At 42.7% G+C, this 15,116-nt stretch overlaps 1 protein-coding gene across 1 annotated transcript in view; it reads left to right on the top strand.

The window, feature by feature from the left end:
• Nucleotides 1-15,116, top strand: part of LOC137340736 (Na(+)/H(+) exchange regulatory cofactor NHE-RF2) — an 85,900-nt gene that overhangs the window by 56,816 nt on the left and 13,968 nt on the right. Inside the window, exon 4 of the mRNA XM_068003467.1 lies at nt 14,729-14,914. Coding sequence (XP_067859568.1) covers nt 14,729-14,914 — 186 coding nt within the window. The remainder of the gene's footprint in view (nt 1-14,728; nt 14,915-15,116) is intronic.

Here is a 15,116-nt window from a genome sequence, read left to right as displayed (position 1 = left end):
CACAGCCTTCTGAGGTAGAGAATTCCACAGGTTCACCACCCTGAGTGAAGAAATTTCTCCTCATCTCAGTCCTAAATGTCCTACCCCTTTATCCTGAGATTGTGACCCCTTGTTCTGGACCCCCCAGCCAGGGGAAACATCCTCCCTGCATCCAGTCTGTCTAGTCCTGTCAGAATTTTATACATTTCAATGAGATCCCCTCTCATTCTTAACTCTAGTGAATACAGGCAGAGTCAACCCAATCTCTCCTCATACGACAGTCTTGCCATCCCAGGAATTAGTCTGGTGAACCTTTTATGGCAAGTATATCCTTTCTTGGGTAAGGAGACCAAAACTGCACACAATACTCCAGGTGTGGCCTCACCAAGGCCCTGTATAACTGCAGTAAGACATCCCTGCTCCTGTACTCTCATCCTCCTGCAATGTATGTGGAGATGCCGGTGATGGACTGGGAACTGTGATTTGAGAACCTTTTCATTCAATCATCTGACGAAGGAGATAATCTCCGAAAGCTTGTGATTTTAAAATAAATTTGTTGGACTATAACCTGGTGTTGTAAGATTCCTTACATTTGTCCTGCAATGTAGCCAACATACCATTTGCCTTCCTAACTGCTTGCTGCATCTGCATGTTTGCTTTGTGACTAGTGTACAAGGACACCCAGGTCCCTTTGTACATCAATATTCCCCAATCTATCACCATTTAAATAATACTCTGCTTTTCTGTTTTTCCTTCCGAAGCGGATAACTTCACATTTATCTGCGTTATGCTGCATCTACCATGTATTTGCCCACTCACTCAACTTGTGTAAATAGCCATGAAGCCTCTTTGCATCCTCCTCACAACTCAGGATCCCATCTAGTTTTGTCATCAGCAAACTTGGAAATATTACATTTAGTTCCCTCATCCAAATCATTGATATATATTGTGAATAGCTGGGGCCCAAGCACTGATCCCTGTGGTACCCCACGAGTCACTGCCTGCCACCCTGACAAAGACCCATTTATTCCTACTCTGTTTCCTGTCTGTTAACCAATTTTCAATCCAGGCCAGTATATTACCCCCAATCCCATGTGCTTTAATTTTGCACACTAACCTCTTATGTAGGACTTTATCAAAGGCTTTCTGAAATTCCAGATACACCACATCCACTGGTTCTCCCTTGTCTGGTCTACCAGTTACATCCTCAAAATCCAGTACATTTGTCAAACACTATTTCCCTTTCATAAATCCATGTTGACTTTGTCTAATCCCATTGATATTTTCTAAGTGTCCTGTTAGCACATCCTTTATAATTGACAAGCATTTTCCCTACTACTGATGGGCTAACCGATCTGTAGTTCCCTGTTTTTTCTCCCTTTTTTAAATAGTGGGGTTACATTTGCCACTCTCCAATCTGCAGGAACTGTCCCATAATCTACAGAATTTTGGAAGATGATAACCAATGCATCCACTGTTTCCATGGCTACCTCTTTTAGTACTCTGGGATGCAGCTTCTCAGGCCCTGGGGATTTATTGGTTTTCAGTCCCATTAATTTCCCCAGCACTTTTTTTTACTAATACTAATTTTCCTTTAATTCCTCCTTCTCACTAGTCCCTTGGTTCCCTAGCACTTCTGGGAAGTTGTGTCCTGAAGACTGAGCCAAAGTATTTGTTTAATTGCTCTGCCATTTCCTTGTTCCCCATTATAAATTCTCCTGTTTCTGACTGTAAGGATCTACATTTGTTTTCACTAATCTTTTTCTTTTTACATACTTGAAGCTTTTACAGTCCACTTTTATGTTCCTTGCAAGTTTACACATACTTTTTTATTCATTCATGGGATGTGGGCGTTGCTGGCAAGGCCAGCATTTATTGCCCTTGAGAAGGTGGTGGTGAACCGCTGCAGTCTGTGTGGTGAAGGTTCTCCCACAATGCTGTTAGGAAGGGAGTTCCAGGATTTTGACCCAGCGACAATGAAGGAACGGCAATATATTTCCAAGTCGGGATGATGTGTGACTTGGAGGGGAACGTGCAGGTGTTCCCTTGTCCATCTAGTGGTAGAGGTCATGGGTTTGGGAGGTGCTGTTGAAGCCTTGGTGACTTGCTGCAGTGCATCCTGTGGATGGTACACACTGCAGCCACTGTGTGCTGGCGGTGGAGGGTGTGAATGTTTGAGGTGGTGGATGGGGTGCCAATCAAGCGGGCTGCTTTGTCCTGGATGGTGTTGAGCTTCTCGAGTGTTGTTGGAGCTGCACTCATCCAGGCAAGTGGAGAGTATTCCATCACACTCCTGACTTGTGCCTTGTATATAGTGGAAAGGCTTTGGGGAGTCAGGAGGTGAGTCACTCAGTGCAGAATACCCAGCCTCTGACCTGCTTGTAGCCACAGTATTTATGTGGCTGGTCCAGTTAAGTTTCTGGTTAATGGTGACCCCCAGGATGTTGATGGTGGGGGACTCGGCGATGGTAATGCAATTGAATGTCAAGGGGAGGTGGTTAGACTCTGTCTTGTTGGAGATAGTCATTGCCTGGCACTTATCTGGCACGAATGTTATTTGCCACTTATGAGCCCAAGACTGGATGTTGTCCAGGTCTTGCTGCATGTGGGCACGGACTGCTTCATTATCTGAGGGGTTGTGAATGGAACTGAACACCGTGCAATCATCAGCGAACATCCCCCTTTCTGACCTTTATGATGGAGTGAAGGTCATTGATGAAGCAGCTAAAGATGGTGGGGCCGAGGGCACTGCCCTGAGGAACTCCTACAGCAATGTCCTGGGGCTGAGATGATTGGCCTCCAACAACCATTACCATCTTTATTTTGTGCTAGGTATGACTCCAGCCACTGGAGAGTTTTCCCCCTGATTCCCATTGACTTCAATTTTACTAGGGCTCCTTGGTGCCACACTCGGTCAAATGCTGCCTTGATGTCAAGGGCAGTTACCCTCACCTCTGGAATTCAGCTCTTTTTGTCCACGTTTGGAGCCGAGTGGTCCTGGCGGAACCCAAACTGAGCATCAGTGAGCAGGTTATTGGTGAGTAAGTGCTGCTTGATAGCACTGTCGATGACACCTTCATCACTTTGCTGATGATTGAGAGTAGACTGAGGGGGTGGTAATTGGCCGGACTGGATTTGTCCTGCTTTTTGTGGCCAGGACATACCTGGGCAATTTTCCACATTGTCGGGTAGATGCCAGTGTTGTAGCTGTACTGGAACAGTTTGGCTAGAGGCACGGCTAGTTCTGGAGCACAAGTCTTCAGCACTACAGACGGGATGTTGTCGGGGGCCCATAGCCTTTGCTGTATCCAGTGTACTCAGCTGTTTCTTGATATCACGTGGAGTGAATCAAATTGGCTGAAGACTGGTTTCTGTGATGGTGGGGATATCTGGAGGAGGCCAAGATGGATCATCTACTTGGCACTTCTGGCTGAAGATGGTTGCAAACGCTTCAGCCTTGTCTTTTGCACTCACATGCTGGACTCTGCCATCATTGAGGATGGGGATGCTTACAGAGCCTCCCTGTTTAGTTGTTAAACTGTGCACCACCATTTACAACTGGATGTGGCAGGACTGCAGAGCTTTGATCTGATCTGTTGGTTGTGGAATCGCCTAGCTCTGTCTATAGCATGTTGCTTCTGCTGTTTAGCATGCATGTAGTCCTGTGTTGTAGCTTCACCAGGTTGGCACCTCATTTTTAGGTATGCCTGGTGCTGCTCCTGGTATGCTCTTCTACACTCATTGAACCAGGGTTGATCCCCCTGGCTTGTTGGTAATCGTAGTGTGAGGAATATGCCGGGCCATGAGGTTACAGATTGTGCTGGAATACAATTCTGCTGCTGATGGCCCACAGCGCCTCATGGATGCCCAGTTTTGAGCTGCTAGATCTGTTCTGAATCTATCCCATTTAGCACTGTGATAGTGCCACACACCATGTTGGATGGTGTCCTCCGTGCGAAGACGGGATTTCATTTCCACGAGGACTGTGCGGTGGTCACTCCTACCAATACTGTCATGGACGTGCATCTGCGACAGGTAGATTGGTGAGGACCAAGTCAAGTGGGTTTTTCCCTCAAGTTGGTTCGCTCACCACCTGCCGCAGGCCCAGTCTGGCAGCTGTATCCTTCAGGACTCGGCCAGCTCAGTTAGTAGTGGTGCTGCCGAGCCAATCTTGGTGATGGACATTGAAGTCCCTCACCCAGAGTACATTCTGTGCCCTTGCTACCCTCAGTGCTTCTTCCAAGTGGTGTTCAACATGGAGGAGGACTGATTCTTCAGCTGAGGGAGGACATTAGGTGGTAATCAGCAGGAGATTTCCTTGCCCATGTTTGACCTGATGCCATGAGATTTCATGGGGTCCAGAGTCTATGTTGAGGACTCCCAGGGCCACTCCCTCCTGACTGTATATCACTGTACCACCACCTCTGGTGGGTCTGTCCTGCCAGTGGGACAGGATATACCCAGGGATGGTGATGCAAGAGTCTGGGATGTTGGCTGAAATGTATGATTGAGTGTGGTTATGTCAGGCTGTTGTCTTAATCAATCTTTTGGTCCTTCAACTGTTGAAAGCGCAGTGATCGAGATTGTATCTTTGTTCCGGATTTCAACGCATGTGGGTCTTTTCAGTCAGAGTATTGCTCTTGCTCTAACTGATGGGACCAACAGCACAGATTCTGCTCTGGAGATCTGGTGTAATTAGAAGTAGCCCCAAGAACAACTGGAGCTGGGCAGATGTGTGTTTTCCAGCTTATCCAGTCTAAAAGAGTCCAATAATGAGCAGTTATGCAAGACAAATGTTTGTTCATTGCAATTCCTGTTTCTGCAACTTCAGACTACAGTGAGAAATACAATACTCCTGTGTCAAATGTCCAGGCTAATTTTGTGTGAGGTGTGAATAAATAGGCTCTTGTCCACTGCTTTAGTTATTGACCCAAGGAACAATAAGTCAATGGTTTGTTGGATGATAGGCCCATATGTCTGGGACACATTTTGCTGTGGTAACTTATGTAAACATAATGTCTATTTTTATTTAAGTTGCCTCGTTGATGGTGCACATGATCTCAGCATTTTTCTTTGCTCAAATACACATCAGTGACCTATGTGTTTGTGAGTGGGACCTAATGGAGGGAAAAATCAGTCTCCATAACTAACGGCAGCAAACTGTTTCTGTAGCAACTAATTTCTCTTTTTTTGCAGTGGGTAGAGCTCTTGGCTGTCTTGTAAACTTTCTTCTCGCTCTAATGCATATGTGCCAACTTAGAAATAGGAGCAGGAATAGGCCATTCAGCCCCTCGAGCCTGCCCTGCCATTCAATTAGATCATGGCTGACCTGTCCCTCAACTCCATTTACCTGCCTTTGCTCCGAAGCCTTTGATGCCTTTACTTAACACAAGTCAATCGACCTGTCTTGAAAGCTGCTAATGTATAACCCCCCCCTCCAGCATTCACAGCCTTTTGGGGGCGAGAGTTCCAGATTTCCACTACCCTTTTGTGTGAAGTGCTTCCTTCATGGTCTAACTCTAATTTTAAGATTATGTCCCCTCGTTCTTTATTTCCCCCATCAGAGGAAATAGTTTTTCCGTATCTATCCTATCTCATTCTTCTAACATTTTAAACGCCTCGATCGTCTACACTCGAGGGAATACAAGCCAAGTTTATGTAACCTGTCCTAATTTAACCATCTAAGTCCTGGTATCAAATCTAATGAAGACTACCATTAAAAGCAGGAAATGCTCGGCAGGTCAGGCAGCATCTGTGGAAAATCAGGAGTCAGTTAACATTTCAAACCTTATGACCTCTCCTCAGGACTAGGAGATAGTACTGATGAACCGCATTTAATCACCTCCTGTTCTCCTGCCAAGCATTTCACAGGTCATTTGATTTATTTTCTTGTTTATTTTTATTTATTTCTTTTCCCTTCCCCTTTCTCTTGTCATGTTCCTTTTTTTTAAATGCTCTTCATATGATCACAAGACAGTTACAAATGAGGAAGGCAATTCAGCTGATCTTGGTTCACCAGCCCAGAAAGGTCCTAAAGTTCCCCCCTCCCCTCCCAATTGTTCCTGGTTTTTGCCTCCACTAGTTGAGGTGTTTAAGATGATTAAAGGAGTTGATAGGGTAGATAGAGAAATTACTTCCCCTGGTGGGGAAGTAATTTCTCTATCTACCCTTTAATCATCTTATGAACAAGCGGACATAACCTTAACGTTGGAGCTGGGCCATTTAAGGGTGATGCCAGGAAGCACTTCACACAAAGGGGAGTGGAAATCCGGAACTTCCCCCCCCCCCCCCCCCCCCTAAAAAGCTGTTGAGGCTGGGGGTCAATTGAAAATTTCAAAATTGAGATTGATGGATTTTTGTTGGGCAAGGGTATTGGAGATTATGGAACCAAGGCGGGTAGATGGAGTTAAGTTATAGATCAGACATGATCTAATTCAATGGCAGAACAGGCTCGAGGCTGAATGGCCTACTCCTGTTCCTATGTTCGCTATTCATCCCAGAAGACTATTCTATATATCGATTACTCTTCAGCAAAACAGTAGCTTATGATAAAAGAATGAATACCTGAAAGATTTACACAGGGGTAAATAAGAGGCTCTATTGTCATAAACAGTGAAACTGAAGCTTCATTACAATTTAGCTTAAATTTGTCATTTTTTTTATGGGGAGATTTTATTGTGTTTTTACTAGCTGATCATGCATTCCAGGTCCTTAATGGACTTGTACAAGAGGATTAGTTGAGTGATGACTCTGCTGTGCTGGTTTATTGATATGGGATCCATTGTTTATCACCAGAAAATTCATTGCCCAGTATATACTTGTTCAAGCTATTTCCTGGTTTTGTTCCAGACAAAAGCAAACTACTAGTGGATTGCAGAACATTGCTTAGCATTGCAAATGGAAACAAAAATTTATAAATGATGTATCTTGCAGCAACAGATGCCAATTGTTTTTGAGGAAAGAAAGACAAAGGAAATTGGGTCAGTCTATGTTGCTCAGCAATCTTTTGTGTATGAATAGGATGGTACCATTAATCAATGTCTGAAAATCCAATGGTTCTCTTCCGGAATCTACTCAATGTTTTCAACAGACATGATTATGAAGACCGAACCCTCCCTGCCTGTCTCCCCATTCCAATAAAAAGTAGTCATTTATGAATAAACTGTACACATTTCTTTTTCAGCCACTGAATGGGGCCTTGCCTAAAGTTCTCCACAATTAAATTTACTTAAGAACAAAAGCACATACCGGTATGATTCCCAAAATATAAACTAGCTGCTATTTTGTAGTATTTTCACCAATGTTGAATCCGCTTGTAGCATTAGAAATGGGAGAGTGAGATGGGATGAGACTGGTTGCTTTCGAACACATTTTTTCACCTCCAGTGATTGGGGTTTTTTTTTAAATGTGTGCTGGGAATTGTCCTTGTGACTACAAACCCTTTCCTTGAGTGCTACTTTCGCACCACAATGGGTGCGATGGGCAGAATGGTCTTTTCTGTGCTGTCATTAATTTGTTATCACTAAGGCCTGCTCAGAAACTGGGATTTTCCTACTCCTAGGTTTGCCAACCCTCCAGGATTGTCCTGGAAGCTCCAGGACACTGCTGGAGAAAAATCATTGGGGCATTTAAGAGAGTTTATTTCATTGAACACTTTTTTTTGTTTTAATAAAAATACTGGATGAGAAAAAAGGCTGTTTGAGAGTGAAGAATCATCCAATCGGGCAACGAAGAGTCTGTTCGCTTTCCGATTGGGTGTGGGAAAGTGGGGCACCGTGAGGATGGGTGTGCCGGGCAACCATTGGTGGGAGAGTGGGGGCGGGCCAGTTGGAAGCAGGTCATGTGATGATAACTTCCAGAAATATGTCCAAACAGAGTTGGGAACCATACCTACTCCCGGGACTTCTCTCTGCACCAGGTAAGCGATAGAAGTTTGCAGGATTTGTTGTGGGATATTGCACCATGCCAAATCGTTTGCTGCATCAGGCTGTTTTCCCTTTTGGCAATCTTGAGTGTTGACAATGCTGCTCTCGTTGGCATGTATTAGCTCTCACTTCATCTCTTGAGAAAATAAAGACTTGCACTTATAGCATCTTTCACAATCTCAGGATGTCCCAAAACGCTTTACAGCCAATGAAGTACTTTTTGAAGTGTAGTTACTGTTGTAATGTAGGGAAACGTGGCAGCCAATTTGCACACAGCAAGATCCCACAAATAGTAATGAGACAAATGACCAGATAATCTGTGTTTTAGTGATGTTGGTTGAGGGATAAATATTGGCCAGGGCACCACTGCTCTTCAAAATAGCGGTGTGGGAAATTTTACATCCACCCAAGAGGGCAGACGGGGCCTCTGTTTTCCATCTCATCCGCAAGGCAGGTTAATCCATAAAAGTAGGTTGAGGCTTAATTCTGCACATGTACGCCTTAATGTCCAAAAGTAATCGAGCTGAACCCTTGGATATTCATCCATGCTTATACCTCTGAATTAAGGAGTGCGAGTTGAAGAACTGAAAACCTTTCTGCAGTTATTTTAACTGTTGTGCGTCAAGATAGATTGCATTCACTTTGTGATATGTATATGGAGAATTTTTATATAATGTTCTGAGTATTTCTATTGTGTAAACAGCAGCAGATGTAGATCTGGGTGAAAATAAAGTTCATTTTAGTGCTTGTAATCCAAGGTTAAGTGATAAAGAACCAGATTTATTGATGTGTACAGCAACTTTTAAGGTGGCAGCTCTCTTCTACCATACAAACTATATATTGCAGAGACAGATTTCTCCTGTCCAGTTCGAACTGGTTCTGCCTAATTGAAACATTTGTTGGATAGTGATTAAGGGACTGCCTATAAATTCACTCAAACTGGTATAAAGCATTGACACTGACTGCTGTAATAATGAGCATTTGTAGATATTCCCTTACTTCAGAGAAAGGAACATTAATCCAAGTTTTGCATAATTAATATAATTGGATAGTTGCCCACAATAGTGTAACAGTACATGAAGCACTTTGGTTCATGTCTACAAGTCCTTTTGCTTTTCTTTACTGGATCCTTGAGTAACTTGAACTTCAGGAGAAGATTAGTGCGTCGTGAGTGGAATAAAATATTCTCGACTATAAGTACTGTTCTGATCTGCAACTGTTTCCTGCATAGGGCACAACACTAGCTGAAATAAAGGACACATCAAAATTAGTTTCAGTATCATTAAATGTGGAAAATAGCAAAGTAGTAATATTTTTATAGTTCAGTAGCCTATTTCACTTCCATTGTAATTGCAGAAGACATTATGCAGCAGAAGTGTGTCTGACTCAGTGGTACAATAATCAGGCTGGTAGGGAATCAGAAGTTGTCTGCCAACTTTTCTGTACCAGCTGGTGGTGATTTCAGCCACATACTGTATTGTATAATGTTGGATGTCTTCACTTTTTTGTTTCATTAACCCATTATTGTATGCATTGATTTTGAAGTTTGTCTATGAAACAATTTAATCAAAAATTAGACAAGAAAAAACAAGATACAAAAAGGCACACTGGTATTTTGGAAGCTTTATCAGAATAGAGATCATGAGGAGTTTGAAAAAAAAATCCTCAGACTCAAAGTAACTGAATAGTTTGAGCTTGCTTTAAAAGTAAAATGTCATTTTTAAATATCATATCTAACTGCATAGTGCTAGGTCATTAGAATCAAAAATCTACCATAACTTTTACGAAAGTACTTTTCCAAAATGTGTCACACAAATTGGGATCATTGTGAAGTAAGAGGAGCAAATAGTTTTTTTTTTAAAGCAATCATGTAAATTATTATACTGGACAATAAATTTGGGACAATTTTGACTTCAGCCACACTAAGTATCTGGATGAGCCTATAATCTATACAACCTGCCTACAGAATAATAGATGCCGTAAGTGAGTTGCTCCTGGAATAATGAAAAATTGTGAATTACAGATGTGTATGCACAGATCAGCCAGAATCCCATACATGTGTGTGACTGGTTTGCTAATTTACTTTTTTTTTTCTAAGTATATAGAGGATGGGTTTTAGTTTTGTCTGGCAAAGTGGCTGCCATCAATGCTGGTGGGTCAACTACAGAGGTGAGGAATGTGCTTGATCATAAATAGTGTGGGTGAGTGACAAAGCATAACAATACAATGCCCTTCTGATGCTGGAGGTGCACACTTGCAGGAAATTTGTGCACTTGTTCTATTTACATTGTGAATATTTAAGGACAGTGGCATAAAATACATTGATGCAATGTTGGGCTGCAGCAAATGCAATCATTACTTTCATTGATGTTGATTGCGTCTTATTGCGATGCCCCGGGTGCCTGATTGACCTTTCTCTTTTTTTAAAAAAAAGAACTCTCGTATCTGTTGCGTAAAATAATACCAGTGCGTCAATTAAAAGCTGTAATTCAATATTGTAGTTCAGATGACAATTATAAACAGTTTAAGCTTTGCTTTCATGATTCATGACATTGTATGAACCCTTCAATTGGCATTTTAACTCTGCAGTATCTCATAACACATTCATGTTGCAGGGCAACTTCCTGAAGCAGCTGCTCGACCAGGAGACACTGCATAGTTTGCATTGCAGGGTGATTTGAATACAATTGCCACTATGCGGTAGTGCAAATCACTGAGGGGTGGGTTACTGTTCCCGACAGAAGGTCTGTACGTACTTAGCAATCATAAAACTGCTTCTCCGGTTTGGGGCCTCAATTATTCACTCTTTATTAACGACTTAGATGATGGCATAGAAAGTCTCATATCCAAGTTTGCCGATGACATAAAGATTGGTGGCATTGTAAGCAGTGTAGATGAAAACATAAAATTACAAAGGGATATTGATAGATTAGGTGAATGGGCAAAACTGTGGCAAATGGAATTCAATGTAGGCAAATGTGAGGTCATCCACTTTGGATCAAAAAAGGATAGAACAGGGTACTTTCTAAATGGTAAAAAGTTTAAAAACATTGGATGTCCAAAGGGACTTAGGGGTTCAGGTACATTGATCATTGAAGTGTCATGAACAGGTGCAGAAAATAATCAAGAAGGCAAATGGAATGCTGGCCTTTATATCTAGAGGACTAGAGTACAAGGGGGCAGAAGTTATGCTGCAGCTATACAAAACCCTGGTTAGACTGCACCTGGAGTACTGTGAGCAGTTCTGGGCACCACACCTTCGGGAGGACGTATTGGCCTTGGAGGGAGTGCAGCGTTGGTTTACTAGAATGATACCCGGACTTCAAGGGTTAAGTTACGAGGCGAGATTACACAAATTGGGGTTGTATTCTCTGGAGTTTAGAAGGTTAAGGGGTGATCTGATCGAAGTTTATAAGATATTAAGGGGAACGGATAGGGTGGATAGAGAGAAACTATTTCCGCTGGTTGGGGATTCTAGGAGTAGGGGCCACAGTCTTAAAAATTAGAGCCAGACCTTTCAAGAGCGAGATTAGAAAACATTTCTACACACAAAGGGTGGTAGAAGTTTGGAACTCTCTTCCGCAAACGGCAATTGATACTTGCTCAATTGCTAAATTTAAATCTGAGATAGATAGCTTTTTGGCAGCCAAAGGCAAGTATATGGAGTGAGATCACAGATCAGCCATGATCTTATCAAATGGCGGAGCAGGCACGAGGGGCTGAATGGCCTACTCCTGTTCCTATGTGGGTGAGAGCAGTTAGGAAGCTCTGTCCACCAGACATGACGAGCATGTGCAGCAAACCTGATTCTGTTGCTGTTGGAAGGAACCAACTGAAGGCTCCTCCTTTGCTGATGTTCACTGCCGTCAGTGGCACCAATGCTGCCTTGCTTACCTTGCTGGTGGTCTTTTGTTGCTTAGTCCATTATCACAGTAAGATATGGCAGTGGCCATCTTTTATGTTCCACTAACTGAGATTTGGAAACTCCTGAATATTGCTGATTTTTCCCCCCCCCACCCGTGAGCTGCATCGACGCTCGGCCAGAAGATGGGAACGCTTCTCGACCTGAAGTGCTTCATAGATTTTGAAAATTAAACAAAGACTTGCATTTATCTAGCACCTTTCACGACCTCAGAAGGTCCCAAATCACTTTGCTCAATGTAGTACTTTTGGAATGTTAGTCACTTGTAATGTAGGAAATGTGGCAGCCAATTTGCATGCAGCAAGCTCCCACAAACAGCAATATGATAATGACCAGATAATCTGTACTTAGTAATGTTGGTCTGAGAGATAAATATTAGCATGAACACTGAATTTTAAGTCACCTTTCACGAGCTCAGCAACTGCTCCTTGCTGGTTCTTCTTTCCCCTGTCCATAATATCAGTACTCGCTGTTTAAATACATATTAAGCATATTTTCAGCAATGGGCAAAAAACAAGTTACTTATTTGTAATTTGAAAGTGGGGCTCCCTCTTTAACCAGGATCTGTTCAGACAGTTGGATGGAGATTGTCATCATTCCTCGTAAACTTTCAACGTGTGTTGTGTGTGGTGTTCCTTCTAATGTTAATTTTGAGTATTGTACCTGATTATGTCATCCATTGGATCAAAGTTGCTTCTCACCCCTGTCGCCACTGTGTGGCATTGCACATTGATGGTGCAGTGCCTCAGTCAGGTCTTTGCACTACCCATGCTAATTACTTTCAAAGGAGAGCAGTAGATGGAAGTGACAGATGTAGGTGTGAAATACTTTTGTGGTGTAACAAGAAATGCCTGGATTAGTTTACGAAGATCCTATGGTTTGGGCTGTTGGCTGTGCATTGTTGATGTAATGGTATTTACTGGGCACAATTAGCTGAGCACTTTGGTGCAAAAATTGACAGTTTGCAATGTTGGGTTGATTTTTTTTTTTCCCGACTCTAGCTCCCGGTGACAGAAAATCTTTGTGCTCCTGGCAGGCAAGGTTTTGTCAAGAACAAGTATTTGGAAAAAATGATCCTCATATATTGGCCTGAGAACAAACAGATAGAAGCCAAGAAGACTGCTTGACAATGTTGTGTAGTAATAAAGGAGCCACAGTACTTGCGTACAAAAGGCACCATTCTAATGGAGCCACTTTTTTATTTTCTTTAACCAAAGGTGAAACATTAGGTTACTGATGGGGTTAGATGAAGAATGGTGGGAGGAGGCTTGTGTGGAACATAAACACTGGTATGGACATGTTGGGCTGAATGGCCTGTTTCTGTGCTGTACATTCTATGCAAGTGTAATATGAAATGAAGCATTGTCTTTTTTCCTGGTTGATATGTTTGAGCAAAACCACAGCATAAATTGGGTAACACAATATAAAAGCACAATCTTGACAGACACTGGGGAGGATGGTGAGAGGCAGGAGGAAATGGTAGTTTCTGGCAGAATGATATCCGGGCTAAAAAGGTTTAAATTATGAGGACGGGTTGCATAGGCTAGGTTTGTATTCCCTTGAATATTGAAGATTAAGGAGTGATCTAATTGAAGTATTTAAGATTAAAGGGTAGTGGAAATCTGGAACTCTGTGCCCCAAAAAGTTGTTGGGGCTGGGGGGTCAATTGAAAATTTCAAAACTGAGATTGATAATACCCTTGCTTAACAAAAATTTACAGGTTATGCCAAGGCGGGTAAATGGAGTTAAGATAAAATCATCCACTATCTAACTGGTGGAACAGGCTCAAGGGGCTGAATGGCCTACTCCTGTTCCGATGTTCCTAATTTCTTACTGAGCCCATCCCAAGGCTGACCCTGGGAAGTGTATGTGATGAAGGGACATCTTTCTCTGTGAAGCGGGGCTGTCTAAACTAAAACCAGTGCATATCCCCCCCCCACCCACCCCAATACCCAGCGACCCAGCCTACAAAGCTGAAATAAATTGTTGCTGATTGTCCTTTTTTGAAATTTGTGGGCCTGGAGGTTTGGAAAAGACTGCTCAACACTGTTGGCTCACCAGTGGGTAATTCCTAAATCAGAACACCGAAACCTGGTTAGTATCAGTGTTTTGAGATAAATGCAAATTAATGGTAACACTGACTTAAACTTTACATATGGTACTCTGTGGCTTTGTGTCTCAACGAGACAAAAAGCCTGGACACTCTTGCTGTAAGGCAACTGGACAGGAGAAATGTACGAATCCACAGAGGGGGGGGGGGGGGGTCTGTACATGTCAATATAAATGTTTCCTTGAAATTTTAAAAAAAACGAATCTAGATCATCGCCCCTCCCTATCTCTGTAACCACCTCCAGCCCTCCGATCTCTGCACGTCTCCAATTCTGGCCTCTTGCACATCCCTGATTTTCATCGCTCCCACCATTGGCGGCCGTGCCTTCAGCTGCCTAGGCCCTAAGCTCTGGTTTGCTTGCTTGCTTCCTCCCTCCTGAAAACCTACTCCTTTGACCAAGCTATGGGTCACCTGTCCTAATATCACCTTTATCAAAAGCGAAATACTGCGGATGCTGGAGAACTGAAAATACTGGAGAAGCTCAGCAAGTTGGGCAGCATCTGTGGAGAGAAACAGTTAACATTTCAGGTCGAAGACCTTTTTTGTCAGAACTGGAATACCTCGTGGCTCGGTGTCCAAATTTTGTCTGATAACGCTCCTATGAAGCACCTTGGGATGTTATTACTACATTAAAGGTGTTATATGAATACAAGTTGTTGTATTTGAATATACATAAAGCTTTGCCCTTTTTTTAAAAAAGGCTCTTTATTTTGGTTGTGTCCTGGTTCGGTTTGTCGATGAGTCAACGTGCAGGATATCATCTTTTTAAAAATGTCCTGTGTTCTCATTAAGTTGCAGGAACTCAATGGACAAACCAAAGAACTTTGCCCTCGCCTGTGCTGCATGAAGAAAAGCCAAAATGGCTACGGCTTTAACCTTCACAGCGAGAAAGCAAAACCGGGGCAGTACATCCGATCAGTGGATCCAGATTCCCGTGCAGCTAAAGCTGGCCTGCGAGCTCAGGACAGAGTTGTGGAGGTAACAAAACTGTTTACAAATCCTAAATAATTCTCAGTTACCGAGGTGCTTTTTTTTAATCCCAAAGGCACTTCTTTGGCACTCATATTTGTACCAGGATTAGCAAAACCAGACTAAGTCTCCCACAAATGTAGTAATGGAATTTGCAATGGCTATCATGGTGTTGAAATTACTACAGCAAGCAAAAAAAAAATCTACTGCT

Source organism: Heptranchias perlo, chromosome 22 (assembly GCF_035084215.1).
Source record: "Heptranchias perlo isolate sHepPer1 chromosome 22, sHepPer1.hap1, whole genome shotgun sequence".
Taxonomy (NCBI): domain Eukaryota; kingdom Metazoa; phylum Chordata; class Chondrichthyes; order Hexanchiformes; family Hexanchidae; genus Heptranchias; species Heptranchias perlo.
This window is presented reverse-complemented; position numbering and strand designations above follow the sequence as displayed.